This window comes from Nyctereutes procyonoides, unplaced genomic scaffold (assembly GCF_905146905.1).
Source record: "Nyctereutes procyonoides isolate TBG_1078 unplaced genomic scaffold, NYPRO_anot_genome, whole genome shotgun sequence".
NCBI lineage: Eukaryota > Metazoa > Chordata > Mammalia > Carnivora > Canidae > Nyctereutes > Nyctereutes procyonoides.
Window position 1 is genome coordinate 16,604,863 of NW_026575132.1, and position 21,065 is coordinate 16,625,927.

At 41.6% G+C, this 21,065-nt stretch overlaps 1 protein-coding gene across 6 annotated transcripts in view; it reads left to right on the plus strand.

Moving 5' to 3' along the window:
• The first annotated feature begins 4,438 nt into the window (after window positions 1-4,438).
• The window catches only part of PIKFYVE (phosphoinositide kinase, FYVE-type zinc finger containing), an 86,120-nt gene continuing 69,493 nt past the window's right edge, over window positions 4,439-21,065 (plus strand). For 5 of the 6 annotated variants that reach the window (XM_055345266.1, XM_055345269.1, XM_055345270.1 and 2 more), the window contains exons 1-7: window positions 4,439-4,589; window positions 8,937-9,117; window positions 11,204-11,356; window positions 11,624-11,659; window positions 13,918-14,036; window positions 14,756-14,927; window positions 20,049-20,256. In XM_055345266.1, the coding sequence (XP_055201241.1) occupies window positions 8,946-9,117; window positions 11,204-11,356; window positions 11,624-11,659; window positions 13,918-14,036; window positions 14,756-14,927; window positions 20,049-20,256 (860 nt within the window). In that variant the 5' untranslated portion in view covers window positions 4,439-4,589; window positions 8,937-8,945. The remainder of the gene's footprint in view (window positions 4,590-8,936; window positions 9,118-11,203; window positions 11,357-11,623; window positions 11,660-13,917; window positions 14,037-14,755; window positions 14,928-20,048; window positions 20,257-21,065) is intronic. The other variant, XM_055345267.1, reaches the window with a different exon arrangement.

Here is a 21,065-nt window from a genome sequence, read left to right on the forward strand (position 1 = left end):
GAGCCAATATGGGAGGCAAGGTAACACAAAATCTCAGCATTCGTGAAAGTGTTTCCTAAGCTAGTAATGTAGGAACTCCTTTTACATTGAAAATATTTTTTTTGTAGATCCCTAGAATTGACTTATAATATACATGTATGTATAAAACTAGATACATGCTTCTTATGCTATTAGCTCTTATACAACTAAAAAAATAACAAAATTCTATAGACAAAATGACGAGAAACAAAACTATAAAATAATACATCACCATTAACAACATTAACTAGATATAACAAATACTATTTGGCTGAGGTTGTTATGGATTTAAATGTGACTATGGAGTTCATTGTTTATATTCTTGTTCTTTTTTTTAAGATTTTATTTATTTATTCATGATAGAGAGTGAGAGAGAGAGGAAGAGACACAGGCAGAGGGAGAAGCAGGCTCCATGCTGGGAGCCCAACGTGGGACTCGATCCCGGGACTCCAGGATCATGCCCTGGGCCAAAGGCAGGCGCTAAACTGCTGAGCCGCCCAGGGATCCCCTATATTCTTGTTCTTTTGAATTTAGCTTGGCTATTCTGGGTGTCACAGGAGGATTCATTTAGCACACCATCTTTCTTCATTTGGTTGATATTGTATGCCTTGATATTATTTGTTTTTCATTTGGACAATAGAAAATCTGAATATTTTAATAATAGCTGGTACTATTTACCATTGTAAACATAAGTAGAAACATGGGCTATAACATTTCTGTCAGTATTTGGTTATAAGATGCTCATCTAGATAATAAGGGATTCTCATAAATACATTAAGGCATTTGTGTTTTCAGTTTGATGATCTAAAGAAATGAAGTAGAATGAACAGTTACTCTACCTTGTGGAAATTCACTTTGTTGGAATTTATTGGCCGTGAAGATTATGGGAGAAAGAACAGTGCAGGTGATTTCTGGGCTTCAGGTTTGGGTGACTGGGTGCCCTTCCACAAAGAAGGGCTATAGACAGAGTCACAGGTTTGATGGCCAAGATAATGAGTTAAGTGTAAGGTTTGTTAAATTTGAGATGCCTGTGGGACAGCAAGATAGAGATGTTAAGGAGGCAGTTAGCCACATGTATCTGCAGTTCAGGAGGGGTGTCTGAGCTAAAGAGAGAAATCGGAGAATCTTTAGCATTGTTATGGGCTAAATTGTGTGTCCTTCTTTTCCCCGAATTCATATGTTGCAGCTCTAACCCTGCCATACCTCCGAATGTGACTGTGTTTGGAGACGGGACCTTTAAAGAGGTAATTAAGATTAAATGAAGCCATATTCATGGGCCCTAATCCAATCTGATTGGTGTCTTTATCAGAGGAGGAAATTTAGACACACAGGATGTGTGTGCACAGAGGGATGCATATGTGAAGAGGCTGCAAGAGCGTGGCCATTTATTTGCAAACTGAGGACAGAGGCCTCAGAAGGTAGTTACCCTGAAGTCACCTTGGTCTTAGACTTCCCAGCCTATGCCTCCAGAATTGTGACAAATAAATTTCTGTGGTTTAGGCCATCCAGTCAGTGGCATTTGTTAGAGCAGCCCTAACAAACTAATATAAGCATGTATAATAGTGGAAGCCATGGAATTTATGAGGTCATAAGCTAGAAGAAAAGTCTTCCTCAGTGAGAACTCCATGGAATACTTAACATCTTTAACAGCCAGGTAGGGGAAAACTAGTCCTAAAAAGAGAATGGTAAGGATTGTCTGGGAGGTCGTAGAAAAATCAGCGCAGACTGATGGGAACCAAAGAGAAAGTTTCCAAAATGGAGGGGTTACTGCAGAGAAGGCAAGGAAGACAAAGTCTGAAAATAATGTTGGCAAGTCAGAGGTCCTCACACAAATGCAGCCGGAGAAGAATAATTCTATTAGGATGATTCTGAAAGAAGTCATACTATAGGGGATTGAAGTTTGAATGGGAGGGTTGTGGGGGGGGAATGCCTGGGTGGCTCAGCAGTTGAGCATCTGCCTTTGGCTCAGGGTGTAATCCTGAAGTCCCAGGATGGAGTCCCAGGATGGAGTCCCACATTGGGCTCCCTGCATGGAGCCTGCTTGCTTCTTCCTCTGCCTGTGTCTCTCTCTGTCTCTCATGAGTAAATAAATAAGATCTTAAAAAAAAAATAGTGGGAGGGGGGAAGAGAACAAAATTCTTGCAAGAAGACTGACCATGAAATGACGAATATTGCTCTATAAAGTCTTTGTAGAATTTTTAAAGACTGCATAATTGTCCATCATTTGACAGTATTACTTTCATGTTGTTTGTGTTCGTTAGATATTTGTTTCCTCTTTATTTATTACTGTTTTAAATAACTGTGAAAAACATATTTCACTACATTCTACTTTGCACTTGAATCAGTTCCTTAGGCATAATTGCTAGAACTGCAATTGAATTGAATCAAGAGGTATAAACATTTTTAAGGTGCTTGTTAGATCCATCAAATCACTTTCTAGGAGGGATATACCTATTTATGTTTTCACATGCAGTGTATGCCAATTTCATTACTTCCTAGGCAGAACTGAATTTCATGATTTTTAAAAACATCTTTGTGTTCTCTACTAAAGGCAATCAGGGATCCTTACAGAACTGACTAATCATAGACCTGGAGCAAAGATGGTTCAAGGTGAGTCTGGTATATATTATTGGATAAGAAAGGAAGGAAGTGCTCAAAAAGTGAGGAAGGCATGTCAAAGGTACAGGAGCTCTGCTTGAAGGGGATCGCACTGGGCAAATCAGGGAAAACTTGACTGTCAAAAAGAGTGGCACAGTAATGAATTATAGTGTAAAAAAAAATCACGAATCTGTACTGATACTGTTAAAAAATGAACTGAGGCATATTGCAATTTTTAAGAGTTTATTTGAGCAGGGATTGGGCATTGCCAAATGTGACATGATTGGAAGCACTACAATAACAGGAGCTACGAGAAAGACTTTTATAGAGAAGAGGCAAAAGCAAAGCAAGCGATTATTTGCTTGACGACAGCTTAGGCAGTTGCCCTACTTGAAAAAGCCTGGGTGGTTTTTTGGTGATTGGTTATCCTTAGGTCTCAAATTCATAACCTTGCGGCATTCATTCCAGGCCTAAGTTTGGATTTGCTTCTATGGGCTACCAAGGCATCAGAACTCTCTCAGTCTCCATGGCCTCCTTGTTTAATTAACTGGATAACAGGAATCGATATTAAAAAAGGAAAAGCTATTTTGAGTACAAGTGCAACTAATACCTAATAGAGCAGCGTAAGCAAAGTACATACTAGGCACAGTGATCTATTACAATAGATTGCTACACAGCATCACCACAATGAGAAGACTCCGTAAGAACCATAAATGTGCGCTGCAACGAAGCGGTTGCTGGGGGGGGTGGGGGTGGGGTCACACCCAAGAGCCCTGGCTTTCTCGCTCAGGTAGATGAGATTCTCTGCTGAGCCTGATAGTCAAGGTGCTGCGGCGGGGGGAGGGGTGTGATGGGGGCCGGCGGCAGTTGAGGAATGGAAGGGGAGGCTCGCTGCTCTTGGGATGATTGCCGAGGAGCGTGACCCGGATTTCCTTGCACGCGTAGGAGCCTTCAGCCTTCGAGGAGGCCAGCTCGAGGAAAGCTGGGTGGGGATTTGCCAAAACTCTTGAGGACAGGACCTGAAGCATTTAATTTAAACAGTATCTCACTATGGGGTTCCTTTCTGACCGCCGCGGCCCAGCCCCACGATCGGGGTCCGCGGGTTTGGGCAGGTGTTCATCAGCTACGCGCACAAGGCTCCCCGCAGGACCAAGGGGTGCACTGCCGCTGGCCACCCCGAGCCACGCGGGCCTTGGTAGGCTTCTTCGCACCCAGTCTTGGTGCAGCGCGAAGCCCGAATGAAAAGACGAGCTACGGAGCTCGCTTCAGCACTTCCTCGGGGTCAGGCACTGTGCCAAACGCTCTCCACGCAACATTTGACTTTATCCTCAAAAACAAACAAACAAACAAACAAACAAACCAACCGTGAAGTGGGTGTTCTCAGCCCCAATTTACAGTTAAGAGGGCAGGGGCTTGAAAAACGTAGTCATTTGTGTAAGGTCCCACGGCCGGTTATCGGAGGCGAAGTGTGACCGCTGCGCCGTGTCAGTGCCCGGGGCGCGGAGCGCGGTAACATCCCACGGGCCCATATCTTCGGACACTTACGGTAACCGCAGGGGCCCAGCCAGCCCGCGCCCGGTGAGCCCGCACGCGTGATGCTCACGCGCGCAGTCGCCCTGGCGTCCTCGGGGAAGGCCGAGGCGGCCTAATCCGCCCGGCGGGCCCTGACGACTCTATTTGAGCTCGACTCCTCTGGCCTGGCCGTCTGATCCGAACGAGGCGCGGCTGGGAAGGAGGGGGCGGAGCCGGCGCCCGGGAGAGCTGCCGATTGGAGCGAAGGAGCAACAGGGGGCGGGGCCTCCGCGGGAAGCGAGAAGCCGCATCCACCGTGTGTGGCTTCGCTTCCTGCCGCAACCGCCGGCGGCCCGAGGACGACCCCCCCCGTGCGCTCCGGGGCCGCCGTCCTGCGCCTGAGCCGGTGAAGCGGCGGCTGGGGAGGCGGGCGGCCGGCGGGGCCGGGGCGGGAGGCGCAGGTAAGGGAAGCGGCCTGGCGCGCGGCCGCCTGGCGTGGGGAGCGGGGCAGAGGGCCGGCGTGGGGGGCGCCGGGGCCGGGGCGGAGGGGAGGCCGGAGCGTCGCCGAGGCCCGGCCACGGGGGCGGGCGCCCCCGGACCCCCGGCCCCTCGGACCCCCGGCTGCCCAGGTGCCCCTCGCCCGGCGGGCGGGGAAGGGCGCCGGGGGCGGCTGCTGTGTTGCAAGAGGTTTCCTTGGAGACGCTTGAAGTTCCCGTGGGCCCCCCCTCCCGTTCCGTGTCCCCCCCCGTCCCGTGTCCCCGAGCTGGTTAGGGGGGTGCCCGGTCCAGGTGGTCCCCCCTCTGATGGCTCAGCTCGTCGTCTGTGCGTCAGCGGTGCCTCCGTGGACGGAGAGGAAAGTTCCCGAGCTGCACGCGGTGCACGACGCCGGCAGTGGGCTTTGCAGAGGAGCCCCCCCCCCCCCGCCTCCTTGAAGGATGGACCGCTTCTGCCCCGCTTCTGCCCCGCTTCTGCCCCGCTTCTGCCCCGCTTCTGCCCTCGAGTTCCTTCTGTTTCTCCCTGCGGCTGAGGAGGAGGCTTGGTTTCCCACTGGGTATTGTTTCCTGTGTTCGGGACGTGCCCGAGGAAGAGGGGAGGGTGGGATGCGGTGGATGTCCTTAGGGGGATTGAGAGTCTTCTGTCCCACACGGGGGTTATTAGTTTCAGGAGGGCCGAGAGCTGTGACAAGTGTGTGATTCCGTACGAAGCGAGTTGTTTATGTTTATCTGAAGCGTGCGGGCCTCTCCGTGTTAAATCAGCATGCATGGCATCAGCCGTCTTCGGCCTTAAAATAAGGGCCCTACTGAGGGTAGGGGTAGTTGGCCTCGGGGTACTGCGCCCTCTTATTCCTCACTTACTTAAATCTGCTTTCCTGCCGCTTCAAAACCCTCAACTCTGTCAGGATTAAAAAATGACCTTGTTTTTTGTTGTTATTGATTGTTTTTAGTTTGTTTTGGTTGGGTTTGGGTTTCTTTTTTTAAAAAAATATTTATTTATTTATTCATGAGAGAGAGAGAGAGAGGCAAAGACACAGGCAGAGGAAGAAGCAGGCTCCCTGCAGGGAGCCCCACGCGGGACTCGAACTCGGGACCCCGGGGTCACGCCCCCCGGCCTAAGGCGGCGTCAAACCGCTGAGCCCCCGGGCTGCCCGGGTTTGGGTTTCTGACTCAGATTGGGGCAGGTTAAGTCTCTTCTGTGGAGCAAGACTACATTCCCTTTTTCTTCCCCTCTGTGCTCTCCTTTTTCCTCTTTCTGGGAGGAGTAATACAGATCACGCGTGGTCTTGCATTAGTGTATCTGTTGGCATGTTGATGAAAAATCGGACAAAAAAATCTTTGTTGATGGAAACTGACATTTCTGGTCTTTAGCTGACCTGCATTGTTTTTAAGTAGTTTTAAAAACCGTATTCAGAAATGATTCAGCTGATAGTTTTTTTTTTTTTTTCATCTGCTGTGTTTTGAAATTGGCTAGATCAGGCTTATTTTCTATTAGCCTTCATGTTGGCTAATCAAGGAGATAGTATGTGATGGGTCCGTATATACCAGTGGCCACCAAATGAAAAGAGGCAAAGGAACTGGCACGTGGGAGAGTAGGTTCCTATTTCTAATTAATTGCTTATCAGCTAGCATAGAGTCCTGGTGTACATCGCAGATAGTTATTAAGCTGCCAGAGAATGAGAGTTGTAAAGCAGTTTTTTCAAGACTCCAGTGTCAGTATGGAATTTTTAAGGTGAACTCTGTGACTACGTTTATGTTTCAGAGATTACACTTGCTGAGTGTTGTCATGGTAATTTTTAGTACATCTCTAAAGCTTATTAATTGGTTTTGTTTGTGGGTGACCCCCAGAAGTTATGCTTTATGCACATTGCTAACTCTGCTTCTGATGTTACTTGTGTCAAAGTAAAATGTAGACTGTTTTCCCAGGCCTGAGGGTTATTGTAATCACATAATCCTTTCTTATTAGTGCTCTTTTTTTTTCTTCCCCTTTTTTTCCTCCCCTCCCACCCCCTTGTGAGTCTACACTTAGTCAGCAGCTTGCTTCAAAATCCTTTATGCTGGAATATGGATTGTTGACTACTCTCCCCCATACAGGGTGATATTAGAGATCTCCCTCTCTCTCTCCCTCCCTCTCCCCCTTTCCTCCTCCTTCCCCTCCCTCTCCCCCTTTCCTCCTCCTTCCCCTCCCTCTCCCCCTTTCCTCCTCCTTCCCCTCCCTCTCCCCCTTTCCTCCTCCTTCCCCTCCCTCTCCCCCTTTCCTCCTCCTTCCCCTCCCTCTCCCCCTTTCCTCCTCCTTCCCCTCCCTCTCCCCCTTTCCTCCTCCTTCCCCTCCCTCTCCCCCTTTCCTCCTCCTTCCCCTCCCTCTCCCCCTTTCCTCCTCCTTCCCCTCCCTCTCCCCCTTTCCTCCTCCTTCCCCTCCAACCCCTTCCTTACTTCCTTCCCTCTCTGCTCTTCCTCAACACTCCTTCCTCTTTTTCTTCCTCCTTTCCTCCCCCTCCTCCAACCAATAAACATTATTGCCAAATCATGTTCAGGTCCATGGTTTCATTTCTGCTGTGTTTAATTAATCAATTATTAATCAGGCTGTGTCTTGAGGAGTTAGAATTCAGATAGGCTAGAATTGGAAGTCTATGAAGAGCTACAAAAATCAGTTTGATCTAAAGACGAATTTCAGGATGAAACTTTGGGGTCTAATTACAGTTCTACCACTGACTGTGTGACCCTCCAGACTATTGTTTTAGGTTCTGTGTACATTGGCTCAAAGGTAAAATGTATTAATAAGTCTAGCTCTGTGCGACCTCCAGGATTTTTGTAAAAGTAAAACGGGATGGTAGATATGATTTTGTTTTGTTTTGTTTTTTTTGGTAGATATGATTTTGAAAGTGAAAAACATTTTAAAAATATGTCCCCTTTGTAACATGTAAATTAGATGATAAACTATAGCACTGTGATGACTAGTTATGCATGGTTTATGGTTCTCATTTATTTGAGATCTTAATATGACAGGAAACATACTGGTATTTTCCTGTAACCTCCTTCTGGTGAGGATTTTTAGGTATTTAGAAAAAAACCCTTTAAGATCTTCATTTTAATGTCTTTGTGAGTTTACTCTTAAAAGGAGAAAATCCAGGTTCATGTGCCTAGAAGAAGAGATGATAGGAACAGCTTGTTGATTTAGTTCTTGACGTTATAAGACATAGCTCGAGGTTATACAGAAGTGTCATTAAGGGATGACTTTTCTTTCCTTGGAAATATTTATGTTTTACCTTTTTTGTTTTTAAAAAATTTTTAAAAAAGATTTATTTATTTTAGAGAGAATCTCACGCAGACTCCCTGCTGAGCTTGAGCCCAGATGCTGGGCTCCTGGTCTTATCTCATGACCCTGAGGTCATGACCCGAGCTGAAATCAAGAGTCAGACGGTTAACTGACTGAGCCACCCAGGCCCCCTTATGTTTTACTTTTTGGGGGTAAGGGGAGAGAAAGAGCTTGAGTAGGGCAGAGGGAGGGAGAGAATCCCAAGCAGGTTCCACGTTCAGTGTGGAGCCCCACATGGGACTTGATTTCACAGCCCTGAGACCATTTAATCAAGAAGAGTTGGACACAACTGACTGAGCTGCCCAGGTGCCCCTGCATTACATTTTGTGTAAAAGAAAATAATAGAAATAAGTTCAAAAAATTTTGAGGAATTAACATGCATATATATAACCGTTTTCTCCTAATACTTTATTTTTATTTATTTTTAAGATTTTATTTATTCATGAGAGACTCAGAGAAGGCGGAGACACAGGCAGAAGGAGAAGCGGGCTCCCTGCAGGGAGCCCGATGAGGGACTTGATCCCAGGATCCCTGGATCAGGCCTTGGGCCAAGGGCAGGCACTCAACCGCTGAGCCATCCAGACGTCCCTCCCCTATAACTTTAAAGAGCTATTGAGTAGCTGTCTTTCCAAAACGAATCTTAAAAGGAAAAAGATATGTTATGTCAAAATGCTCTTTTTTTTCCTGCTCACATTTATACTCTGCCTCCAAACTGTTAATGATCTAGATATTTTCTGTAGATTGAATCGCAATGTTGAGAGTCAGATTGGCTGTGTGATCATAGTTTCAGGCGATTGAGACCCTTACGATCTAGACTGCAATGTTTTTAATCCTCAGTTTGAGATGTGTGCTAAATCAGATCGATTCACTCTTTGGTTTTCGGAGGTCTGAATTTTCAGAGTCAGATTTTCCAGACATTTAGGGATGCTGTTTGGAATCGACCTTTGAGCTCACGTAGGACCCCCCCCCCCCCCCCCCCCCCGTTTTTTGTTTTTTAGACTCATGAGATGGCCACAGATGATAAGACTTCCCCAACATTGGACGCTGCTAATGATCTGCCGCGGTCTCCTACTAGTCCTTCTCACCTCACACACTTCAAACCTTTGACTCCTGACCAGGACGAACCTCCTTTCAAGTCAGCGTATAGTTCTTTCGTCAACCTCTTTCGGTTTAACAAAGGTAGGCCGTGTTCTCAGACGGGGTCAGAGAACCTGCAGGTGTGAGTCTCTGAAATTCCCTTGTTCAGCTTTCAGGCTGTGTCTTGGCAAGAATGTGGACTGTCAACAAGGAGACAGCTTTGGTCATGGGCTACTGGGGTTTACTGCTCAAGAGGAGAAAGCTAGAATTTTCCCTGTAATCTTACTAATTATTGGTAACTAAAGATCTGAATTGAAAACTAATGTTAAAAAGAGGCATCTCTTTGAGGTTAGCATTTTTTCCTCTCCCAGCCCCCCTTCCTTAATGTTTCAACTCTTCTTAAGTTCACAGAATGGACTTTGTTCTTGTAGGGGTAAATAGCCAAAAGTTTTTTTTTTTTTTTAAAGATTTACTTATTCATGAGAGAGAGAGAGAGAGGCAGAGAGGCAGAGAGGCAGAGACACAGGCAGAGGGAGAAGCAGGCTCCATGCAAGGAGCCCAACAGGGGACTCCACCCCTGGTTTCCAGGATCATGCCGAAGATCTGAGCCGAAAAGATGGCGCTAAACCGCTGAGCCACCCAGGGATCCCCCAATGGCCAAAAGATTTTAATTAAACCCATAAAACTAGAAGAATCAGCATATGGGAGAAAACGTTCTTATTTTTCCAAAATTGAAACTGTCAGCATGCCTGTTGACTTAAACCCATTAGATTAAGGTGTAAATGTAGTAATACCAAGAGAAAAGTTGCTTTTAGCTTAAAGATACTGTTTATTTATTTCAGGAAATTTAATATCAATGCAGTACTTTTATTTAATCAACAGTCTGTATTCCAAACAAATGATTGTCCTCAAAAGAAAACTTCCCTTCCAGGATCCAGTCCAAGGTCACATATTACATTTAGTTTTCATCCATCTTTAGTCTCTCATTCTTTGTCTTTTGTGAGACTGGCATTTTTGTGGAGAACACACCAATTATTTTACAGAATATTTTTTAATTGGAATCTTATTTTCCTTTTTTTCATTGAAGTATAGCTGACACAGTGTTACTTTAGTTTCGGGTGTACAGCATAGTGATTGGACAAGTCTTTCCATTATGCTGTGTTCCCCAGGGGTAGCTCCCATATGCCACCATGCAGCACTATTACAGTACCACTGACTGTGTTGCCTGTGTTGTGCCTTTCATCCCCATGACTTGTTCATTCCATAACTGGAAGTGGAAAGGTACTTTTTTTAAGTGAGCTCTTTTTAAGTCATACATTTTTTACCTGGAAAAAATTTAAAAAGAAATATGGCCTGTATATTTACTTTTTATTTGGGCTGTATTATTTGACATGCATTAGAAAATAATCCCTCTTGTTGTAAGGAATTTGAGGGTTATTCAGGAGAAATTTTAATAGTAGTAACTGACTTTTAGTAGTAGTCATATTTAAAGCTGTGTAAAATCTCCTATTAGTCCATTTTTAAGATGATGACTTTTTAAAAAATCTTATTGTTTACTTTTAGATTTACAGAAAAATTGGGAAGATAGAAGAGAGTTCTCATATACTCCCATACCCAGTTTTCCCTATTACTATCAGCTTACATTACTGTAGTATACTTACTATAATTAATGAACCGTCTTTGACACATTGTTATTAAAGTACGTGTTTTATTTATACTTCTTCAGTTTCTACCTAAATTCATTTTTCTGTTCTATGATCTCATTGGGGATTCCACATTATATTTAGTCATTATTAGACAGTAATCTTTTTATTCACCAAATGTTCATTGAGCACATACTACCCACTATTACATGGTTTTAATAGTGCATGGGATCTATCTCAAAAACAAAACAGAAAAAAAAAAAATCTCTGCAGTCATGTAAAGCTTGCAATCTATTTCCTTTAATATGTTCAAGATATTTCTAATGAAAAGTAAAAAAACTGAGGATCACATATACCAAGGATGTAATACCGGCCTATAATTGTGCCATTTTCTTTGGATTTCTTTTTTTTTTTTTAATGTAATTTTTAATTACGCAAGTAAATACATATATACATTATTTTCTGAAGAATTTCATCTATTCCTTCTCTTTGCTATACTCTGAGTCTTATTTTTTCAAATAATGCCAAGCTTTCCATTGCTACAGAGCGAGCAGAAGGGGGCCAGGGAGAGCAGCAGTGTCTAAGTGGAAGTTGGACCAGCCCTCAGCTCCCTTCAAGAACACAGTCTGTGAGGTCACCTACACCTTATAAAAAGCAGCTTAATGAGGAACTCCAGCGACGATCGTCAGCAGTATTAGGTGAGACAGTATTTCTTGTTTCATTTCTCTCTTGTGTTAGATTTTTTCCAGTCACAGTGTTTCCCAGGTTGTTTATTGACTTTACTTTTCTGCTGTTTGGAATAGTCAGGTGCTCTTCAGAATTAATGAAACTGTTAACCTCGGTAGTGAAAGAATTCGTTGGTACCTAAAAAAAAAAAAAAATTCTTAAGCATTTTATTAAATTTTAATTTAGGCCAAGCACAGATCTCTTGACTGTTTTTTGATAATTACTTGCTTGGGTTTCAGAAGAGAACAGTTTGCCACATCCCCAGGAGAACACAGGTTAGTTTCAACTTTGTGAATGAATTCTGCATCTGTTCTTGGGATGGCTAGTGTCATGTGGTGTGCATGCCTCTGGCTGCAGAACTCTCAACTCCGTTAGTGGGCTGCCACTTGCTCTTGGCCATCTGTCCTTGTTGGGGTGTAGACTGTCATTGTGGCTGGATAAGCTGAGCTCTTGCCTGTTTGTTCTCTGTCCTGGTGTACTATAGTCATCTCCTTCATTTTCATGCTCTTCTGATGAGTATAGGGCGGGGATCAGTACCTGAATTGAGAGACAAGGCAAAGTGAGTTGTTTTATGTTTTATTTCTATTAGAGTATTAAACTCAGCACAGTGGTTTGCCCTGCTCAAGGTGATAGAAGAAAGGCAGTGAGAGGTGGCATAATAGAGAAAGAGGTGCAGCATCGGAAGTCAGGTGTCCCTGAACTTCACACCTGTCTTGTCTGGCCAGTCTTCCCCATGAGAGAGATCCTCGAGTGAAAAGTAGGCCGGCACAGGTAATGGATGTTGGCAGAAGGATATCTTATAGCCGAGACTTGGTTCAGAACCTCCTGAGGATTGGAGCCTCAGCCTGGGTTACAGCAGCCGGTTGGAAGGAAGAATTAGAAGGTGGGAAGGGAGGGAGAGGGAGAAAGAAGCTCTTCCTTTACTCCGAATGGTTGGAAGGAAGAGACCATCCCCACTTTAACCTTTAAGCTCAGTAAACGCCTTTGCTTGTGAACCTGACCTATGCTGAATTAAGCATAGAATTTCTTTGTTTATGGAGAAGGACTAGACTCTATTAGGGATTACAAACTGACAGCCTGTCACACCTTGCCTTAGTGTTTGGATAAACTTAAATTTAAGTATCACTAGGTGGAGCTTGTAATGTCTAGTTTGCTGCAATACCCACTGCTCCTTCAGCCTTAGCTGCTAGAGGCGGTTAAGCTTTAGAAGCCTGAGACTGACCAATCAAGTTCCTTTTTCTACTAAAAGGCTATAATTCCACAATTTACTAGCACTGTGACTTTAGGAAAATCATTTAATTATGTAATATCCATTTTACAAGAGAAGCACCTAAGGTTATTTAGGGCAGAGTGCTAGACCAGATTTTCTCTCAGGATTCTTTCGCTCTCTTCTGAGACCTGTGATTCTGTTGGTTCCAGGAATAGCCTTGCTCTTCCTTTTCTAGCGAATGATGCTGTTCGTATTCTTCTTTTACTTCTAAGGAGCTAATTCAAGGGCCTTCATGATTATTTGTTGTCCCTGCATGGGAGCACAGCCATTGCAATCTAACAGCTTCATCTGCCTTTTTTTTTTTTTAACTTACAAATTATGGACACTTGCTTTATATTGTGATACTCAAGAAAAATTTGGTCATTCTAATACTTACACATTGTTTTCTAGTGACAACACATGAGGTATCTGCTGAAATTAGCATATTACTATTTATAGAAATATAAAGTTTTTAAAGTTTTTCAACATAGGTGCACTTTCGATAATTATTTGTGTTACTCAGTTGTCTTGGGAAGTTCTTTGTCAATTTAGATTTAGAGCAGAACCTCTTATTTTTTGGTAATCCTTTCTGTTTCACCCAACCAAAAGTTGTAAAAAAAAAAAAAAAAGTGTAAGTGTATTTATTCTTCCAGTTTGGAGATACAGTGTTGAGGAGGTGACAGGAAAGGGTAGGATTGGAGTTCTAGCAATGCTTTGGCATTTTTAATCAGTTTAGACCTTGTGAAGGGAATTTTATGGGTAAATTACCATCCTGTATGTTCTGAACTCTGTCAGTCTTTGGGGACATGGTTATTAAAGTCCTTTCTGATCATCTGCTTCATGAGGCTTTAGGAACTCGGTCTGTAGGCTAAACTGAACTGTTTGACTGGAGAGACTGAGCCAGGTTAACTCAGCGATTGCTTTTTCTTCTGCTAAATTTCTAGCAGGTATTTATTATGGCTTAGGACTAAAGAGCCTAATAAATCATTAATGAATTTTGGGGCCATTTAAATAGTGTGTCTGTCTGAGGCCTCAAAACCATCAGTGATCTTAGTGCTTCTCTTAGATAACTCTGGCTTGTGAAGCAGTGTTTTACATGGACTTGCAACAGCCTTGTACCTTTATAAAGACTGGTTTTAACTATGAATCCATGTCACTGGCTGGGAGAACATAAAGGCACTGTGCATCACATATATACCTTATTTTATTTTGCACAGGTATTAGAACGAATAACCAGGTTGCTTTTTGTTTTGTTTTGTTTTGTTTTTGGTAAATCTGGCTCAGACACAAGAAGGAAAGCAGAACCTACCTTTGGAGGTCATGACCCTCGTACAGCTGTTCAGCTTCGAAGCCTCAGCACAGTATTAAAACGCCTCAAAGAAATCATGGAAGGGAAAAGCCAGGTACTCTCTAGGGGCTTTAGAAGATTATTTATTAAACACTTATATGGGACTTGTACTATACTTACTAAAAATGGCATAGTGTTACTTGACTCAAAAGAATGTTTAGTTAGTACTTCCTCCAGGTATGAACTCGTAGTTTTACATATAAATTCTTAATTTTAATTTACCAGTTTTTTCCCCCCTTTATAGTTAGTGTTTTTGTTTTAAATTAGTGCTTTTCTGGTTAGGAAGTATATATTTAGCCCAGAGTCAGTAAATAGTCTTTCATGGTTTCTTCAAGAAACTTTATTATTCATGTGAAGCTTTGGGGCCAAGCTTTAGTTTTTTTTCATGCATGTTTACTTGCACCTAGCGCCATTTTTTTTTTAAAGACCATTCTTCACTGATTGCATTATAAATCTTGTCATAAGTCCATATACATGTGTGAGGGTGTGTCAGGGCTTTCTTTTCTGTTCTAGAATTCTATTTTTTTCTATCCCTGAACGAATTTTCAAATTTTCTAGTTTTAGAGTAAGTCTTAATGGCCAATAATATGTCTTTCGACTTTGTTCTTGTTTAAGGCTGCCTTAAAGGTCATTTTAGCCTTTTCCATGCCATATGAATTCTCAAAATAGTTTGTCAATTTCTGCAGAAAAATCCTGTGTAGGATATTGATTAGCATTGCATTCGTCCTTGAATCTTTTCATATTTTCAATTTCACATAATTGTTACTGTTACAGGATAGCGACCTAAAGCAATACTGGATGCCAGACAGCCAATGTAAAGAGTGCTATGACTGCAGTGAGAAATTTACAACCTTTAGACGCAGACACCATTGCCGCCTATGTGGGCAGATTTTTTGTAGTCGTTGCTGTAATCAAGAAATCCCTGGAAAATTTATGGGCTATACAGGTAAATGCATTTTATTGATAGTTTTACAGTTTTTAAAGGTCACAACTATAAAATAGTTGTAATACAGGACCGATGTTAAGCCAATTTTTATTTTGGGTTTCATGTGTGAGACATGGCAGGGACAGAAGCTAGGGAGATGCAGCTTTGCGTTAAAGGACTTTACAGTCGAATAATAAAATAGATGGAGAGGTTCATAAATAACTAGAGTAAAAGATAGTGTATCATAGATGCTAGCGAAAAACCACAGGAACATTAATATTTATTAGACAAGGTGGCTAGGATAGATTACTGATATATATCACTATAAGAAATTTTATTCTACAAAATGCAGATCATCCCCAAGTTTTAGGACACTGTACTTGAGCAAATTGCATCTTATTCATATTCTTTCATAAATTTATCAATATGGAAATTTTAAATTATTTGTTGAAGCAGAAAATACTAAACAATGGTGTGTGGATTTATACAGTGATTTGGGAGTGGAAGGTGGGCAGAAGTTACCAAAAGGAGAACGCTTTTTGTATCTCTCAAATTATTTTTGTTACCATGCAAATCTTTCTCTTAGCTTCATTCACTCCCGCCGCTTCCCTCCCCCGCCAAACTGTTAGGGGTTTAGAGCTCAGTCATCTTTTATCAAGATTGTGGCTACAGCCTTGCAAATAATTTTTTTAAAAAAGATTTTATTATTTATTCATGAGAGACACACAGGGAGAGAGGGAGAGGCAGAGACACAGGCAGAGGGAGGAGCAGGCTCCATGCAGGGAGCCCGATGTGGGACTCGATCTCAGGTCTCCAGGATTATACTCTGGGCTGAAGGCAGTGCTAAACCGCTGAGCCACCTGGGTTGCGCTCAAATAATTTTTTACCTTTAGTTTTTCCCTACCTCTAATTCCTTTTGCACACTCTGGTCATTATTCTTTGTTAAATGTTAATTTGAGCCCATGGTGTATTCCTCTGCCTAAAACCCTTTCAGAGCTCCTGTTACCCTGAGGATAAAATCTTGTTAATATGGTTGTGTTAGTTTCTCCAGGCTGCCATAACAAAATGCTACAAGCTGAATTGCTTAGAACAATAGAAATTTATTTTCTCACAGTTCTGGAGGCCAGAGCTACCATAATAGCTCTCATTCCATAGGTCAGGGAACTAATGTAGGGACTCAGACATTTGCTGAGAATGTTGATTCCAATTATATATTTTATAACTGAGGAGTAACCACAGAATAACCACTGAACCCACTATCCAATGGATCTGAGCCAAAACGCTGTTGATCACCTGACCTCTATAAGCCCCTGTTCTAACTAATAGATTATAATAAGATTTTGGGTCTCCTGGAATTAGACCAAAGTCCAGTAATTCCCCAAAGGTTTGCCTGTTACCTTTTTCTCAATACACAGTTACCCTGGTAAAAGGCTATAGGTCCCTTTGGGGAAGGCTGGTAGAAAGATTAATAGTAAGTTTTTGGCAGTGTAGCAAGGTTCTTCCTCAAGGGGACCCAGACTCCCTGCTTCATTCAAGAAATTCTGGGTCTGTAAATGGCTCAAGTCTTAGAATTAATTGAGAGGCCATGACTGTTTTTGATTTAAGTTAGACTCCTGTCCACTTGATCTAGAGTTCTTATACAAATCAAGTAAGAATTTAGTAGACTGCCCATCGACTTCACTTCTGGGAATACCATGATCAGTGCCATAGGTCACTACAAGCCAGACTATTCTGATTGTTGCTTTGACTCTACTGTCTATTATAGTATCCATGCCCACCTTGTCATTGGCATGATTAAATGCCAGCATTTTGCCCCAGCCACCCTGGGATCTAATGGTCTCCATTGCATTTAGGTTTCCCAATTCAGTGGCAGCAGTTCCCACTGTAATTTCTGACCTACAGAGAGGAGTGACCACAAAGCTCTACAAGGATGCTGGGGCTGCCCTCACAAATTTATTTCTCATGGTCATGAAAGGTATATGCTCCAGATCCTCCTGGTGTGAGTGGGTAGGTCTTACTTGGTAAAACCTTGCTTAACATTTAATCTCCCTAATTCTTTGGATCCCTTCCTTCATAGTATACCAGGGCAGCTCTGGCCTTTCAACTTCTTTCAGTATAGTCCATTTTTGGTCCATGTTTCAGCCAACCAGTCAGCCAGTGAGACTGTTAGGGCCCCTTTTTACCTCTCAAGCTATGTTACTCAATCGAGAATCTCTACTTAGTGGGCTCATATCAATAAATTCAGCTGGGTCCTACTTTATGTTCTTTCCACTCTTCTTCTGTACCTCTGATATATATCTACATACCTATTCCCTGGGTTATACTGTCTATATACATTGGAAAAATCATGTGGTTCTTTTGGAATGTAGTGTACCTTCTCGTGGGTCACACTATATCTTACCTTTCAGGGCTTGCTGGGACTTGAGTCCCAGGCTGTTATAGTTCTAGAAACAAAGAGGGTAGTAGGAGTGGGTCCTGAGTAGAATAAGCAGTGTCTTGCAAGGTAGCAAACTCAGGCCATTTTGGATTTCTCAGACAAATTAGGGTTAGCCTCCTCTGACAGGGTGCAAAGAAAGGCAAAAGAAGACTCAGCAGAATTTTGGGGTTTAGTGTCCCCAGCTTCATCAGGATCTTTCCATATGTCCCCTCTACTTTTCAGGATTCCATTCCTTACTAATCAGTGCCCTCATTTTCACAGCAGTCATACTGCAAGATTAGTGATTCAGTGTGTGTTGTAATTAGCCACCTACAGGATGAAACTCTTAGTTTGATTTTCAGCTCTGTGGCTATAGGGGATGATGATTTCTTTCAGGGAAGACATAGAAACTTCCAGGTAATTTGGACAGCTGGGAATTTGAATTCCTTTTTTTTTGGGGGGGGGGAATTTGAATTCCTGAGTAATCCTTTTTCCCTTACCCCTTTATCTAGTAATAGGAGCAACCAGTTAGTCTCATTATACCTGCTGTTTTGACAAAAGTATTCTAAGATATGAGGCATACCCACTTTATGGAAAGTGATTTACTTATTTAAAGCCAACAGATTGTCTATGTTAATCATATGTTAATAAAAAACCCTTCACAGTTTTGAGTAACCAACCAGTCTCCAAGTTGACAGATAAAATTAACCATTGCAAATGGGATAATATTTGCTGCACACAGTTGTATATTATAGCCTTGAATAATTGTCAAGTACTTATTACAATGTATGGCACATAGAAAGGGACAAATGAATATTAAGCAGGTATTGGTGGCAGTAGCAATAATACCTTTGCATCTGTCATACAACTTTTTTTCAAGAGATTTTTTAGTTTATTCATTTGAGAGAGAGAAAGAGCATGAACAGGGGCAGAGGGAGAGGGAGAAGCAGATTCCCCACTGAGCAGGGAGCCCGATGTGGGGCCCTATTCCAGGACCCTGGGATCATGACTTGAGCTGAAGGCAGACACTCAGCTGAGCCACACAGGTGCCCTGTCATGCAACTTTTTAATTATATGTGTCTTTCACCTTAGTGGACCAAGTTCTTTGGTAGTGGAGCTATGTCTCCTCAATCTTTGTATTCCATCACATAATATAGGCAAGTGTTCAGCAGGCTCTTGCTGATGAAGGTTCTTTATGGAATGAAAACTTTTAAGTTCAGGTTTGACTGTGTCCTGATCATTTTCATTCTAATAGCTGACTGGTTAAGGGAGATTTCCTTATAGTAAGAAACAAACTAAGCCTTTGTTGTGGCAACTTAAAGATCTTGCTGCAGGATGTGATTTCACTTTCTTACTGCAGTTCTACTTTGGTCCACTGGTGGTCCTGACCCTCATTGATTCCAGACTGGATTCACTTTTTTTTGGTCCTGTTTGAAATATTATGTTTTTCCTTGGTTTTGGTATATTTCATCTGTTGATTTTTGGCATCGGAAATGAGTAGTGCAACAGGTGATACTTAATCTTGCTTAAAATATATGCATAATTTAACAAAATATATGCATACTTTAACAAGACTGAGGACTACATAGTTGTAGTCTTAAAATGAAAAAAAAAATGGGGTGCTGGGGTGGCTGAGTCAATTAAGTGTCTGTCTTCAGCCCAGATCATGATTCCGGGGTCCTAGGATTGACTTCCTGCTCAGCGGACAGCTTGCTTCTCCCTCTTCCTCTGCCATTCCCCCCTTACTTGTGCTTTCTGGCTCTATGTGACAAATAAATAAAATCTTTAAAAGAAAAAAGAAAAAAATTAAAATGCCATTTACTATATACTTGGTTATAATTACAGTAAAATCAGTACAGTTGCCTTTAAGAAATGTTTTGTTCCATGTTACATCAGTTTTCTAGTGTTAATTGTAAAATAAAAATTAAGGTAAAATTGTTAAATAACATTTGTAAAGTTTAATTATCTGACCTTTTTGGTTTTTTTGGTACACTAAACTTACAGAATTACACATATAGTTACCATAAAGTAGGATAGAGATGAAAACTTCGGTTTGGGCAGGGCTGCAATTTTTTTTTAAAAAGAAAAAAAAGGCAGCATATGAAAGTATTAAATTACCTTGTTGTTTGTCCTCTGAAGAATATTGCATTGTCAACTCAACTTTTGCTATAGGAAAAGTTTAATATTTTCCCCCACATATTTCATATTGTCTGTAAGCCCATTTTCTATTTGTTTTTAAGACGGTGCCCCCTTGTGGAGGCCACTCAAAGGCTTCACAAAGGAGACCTAACATTTTCTTCCTTACTTCCTGCCCAGGGACAATATGTTGTTTCCCATTGTATTGGTTTATTTACTCTATTTAAAACAATTTTTTTGCTCAGACCTACTGTCCCTTTTTCATTTTTAGAACCTTGAAAAATACTTTTATTTTTTTAAAAAACAGTCTTAAACAGAGTTTGCTGGTATCATTGGGTGCTAGTTTCTTAACTCATTAATATTTGAGGTAATTTGAATGCCTGGATGAATTTATCATAATGATGGTTTTTAAAGTACATAAATGAACCAGTAAAATTGTGTTGCATTTTGAATACATTTTTTTGATAGTCTTGACTTGAAAATGTTTTCCTGTTACTTGAAAAACTATTAACTCAAGGATTTAATGTATTCTGTTAAGTAACCTATTATCATTTTTTAAGTTAATTTTCTTGTTTTGTTTTCCATCCTAGGGGACCTCCGAGCTTGTACATACTGTAGAAAAATAGCCTTAAGTTATGCTCACTCCACAGACAGTAATTCCATTGGGGAAGACTTGAATGCTCTCTCAGATTCCGCATCCTCTGTATCTGTACTTGATCCAGGTGAACCTCGAACACCTGTTGGAAGTAGAAAAGCCAGCCGCAACATATTTTTAGAGGATGATTTTGCCTGGCAAAGGTACTATCACTTAAAAACAATTTCATTTATATTTGAGAAATACAGATAGTCTTGTGACCCATGAGTGGCTTCAGTTAATATTTATCTTCTTTGATTTATTTCCTATGAATTCCCCTCCTTTTTCTTTGGCTTGCTTCCAGAAGGATCACAGAATGTTTATGGATAGTCATTATATTGACTAATTAGAATGTAAGATCTACGATTAGAGAGACTTCTATTGTTATTGTTCACTGTTCTACCCACTGGCAACAGAGTGTATGGCATATATATGGTCTGGATAATGTTTGTTGAATAGGCAACAAAAGTGATTGAAATTAATAATTTCTAATGTAGCCTTTTTAGAGAAAGAAAATGCTCATAAACTTTGTATTTATATTGTTTGTAAATGAAATTAGATTTTTTCTTCCCTAAGTAACATTTTTTTTCCTTCTAAGGATCATGTTTTTCTGTAGGTCTAAATATGTATACTGCCTGCTGGTGAAGGATTTTATTGACTCTTGCAAGTTACATGGAAGTGTTTGAATTACGGTCCTAGATTTATCAGTTTCTGATTGTTTTCTTTTTCTAGCTAAGTTATATTCTTCTAAATAATACTAAATCTGGCCATATCAAAGAGCATAGAGTTTTAATTAACCTCGTTCCAATAAGTTACTTTATCGATCACCCCTTAAAGATGTGACGAATTAATAGGTAACCAACGAATTTAAACAGAAGTCAAGAATGAATTATAGCTACATTCTACATATATGACTCTCAGGGACATAATGTGGAAAAGAAAGGTGTGTGTACATATATTACATATATATATA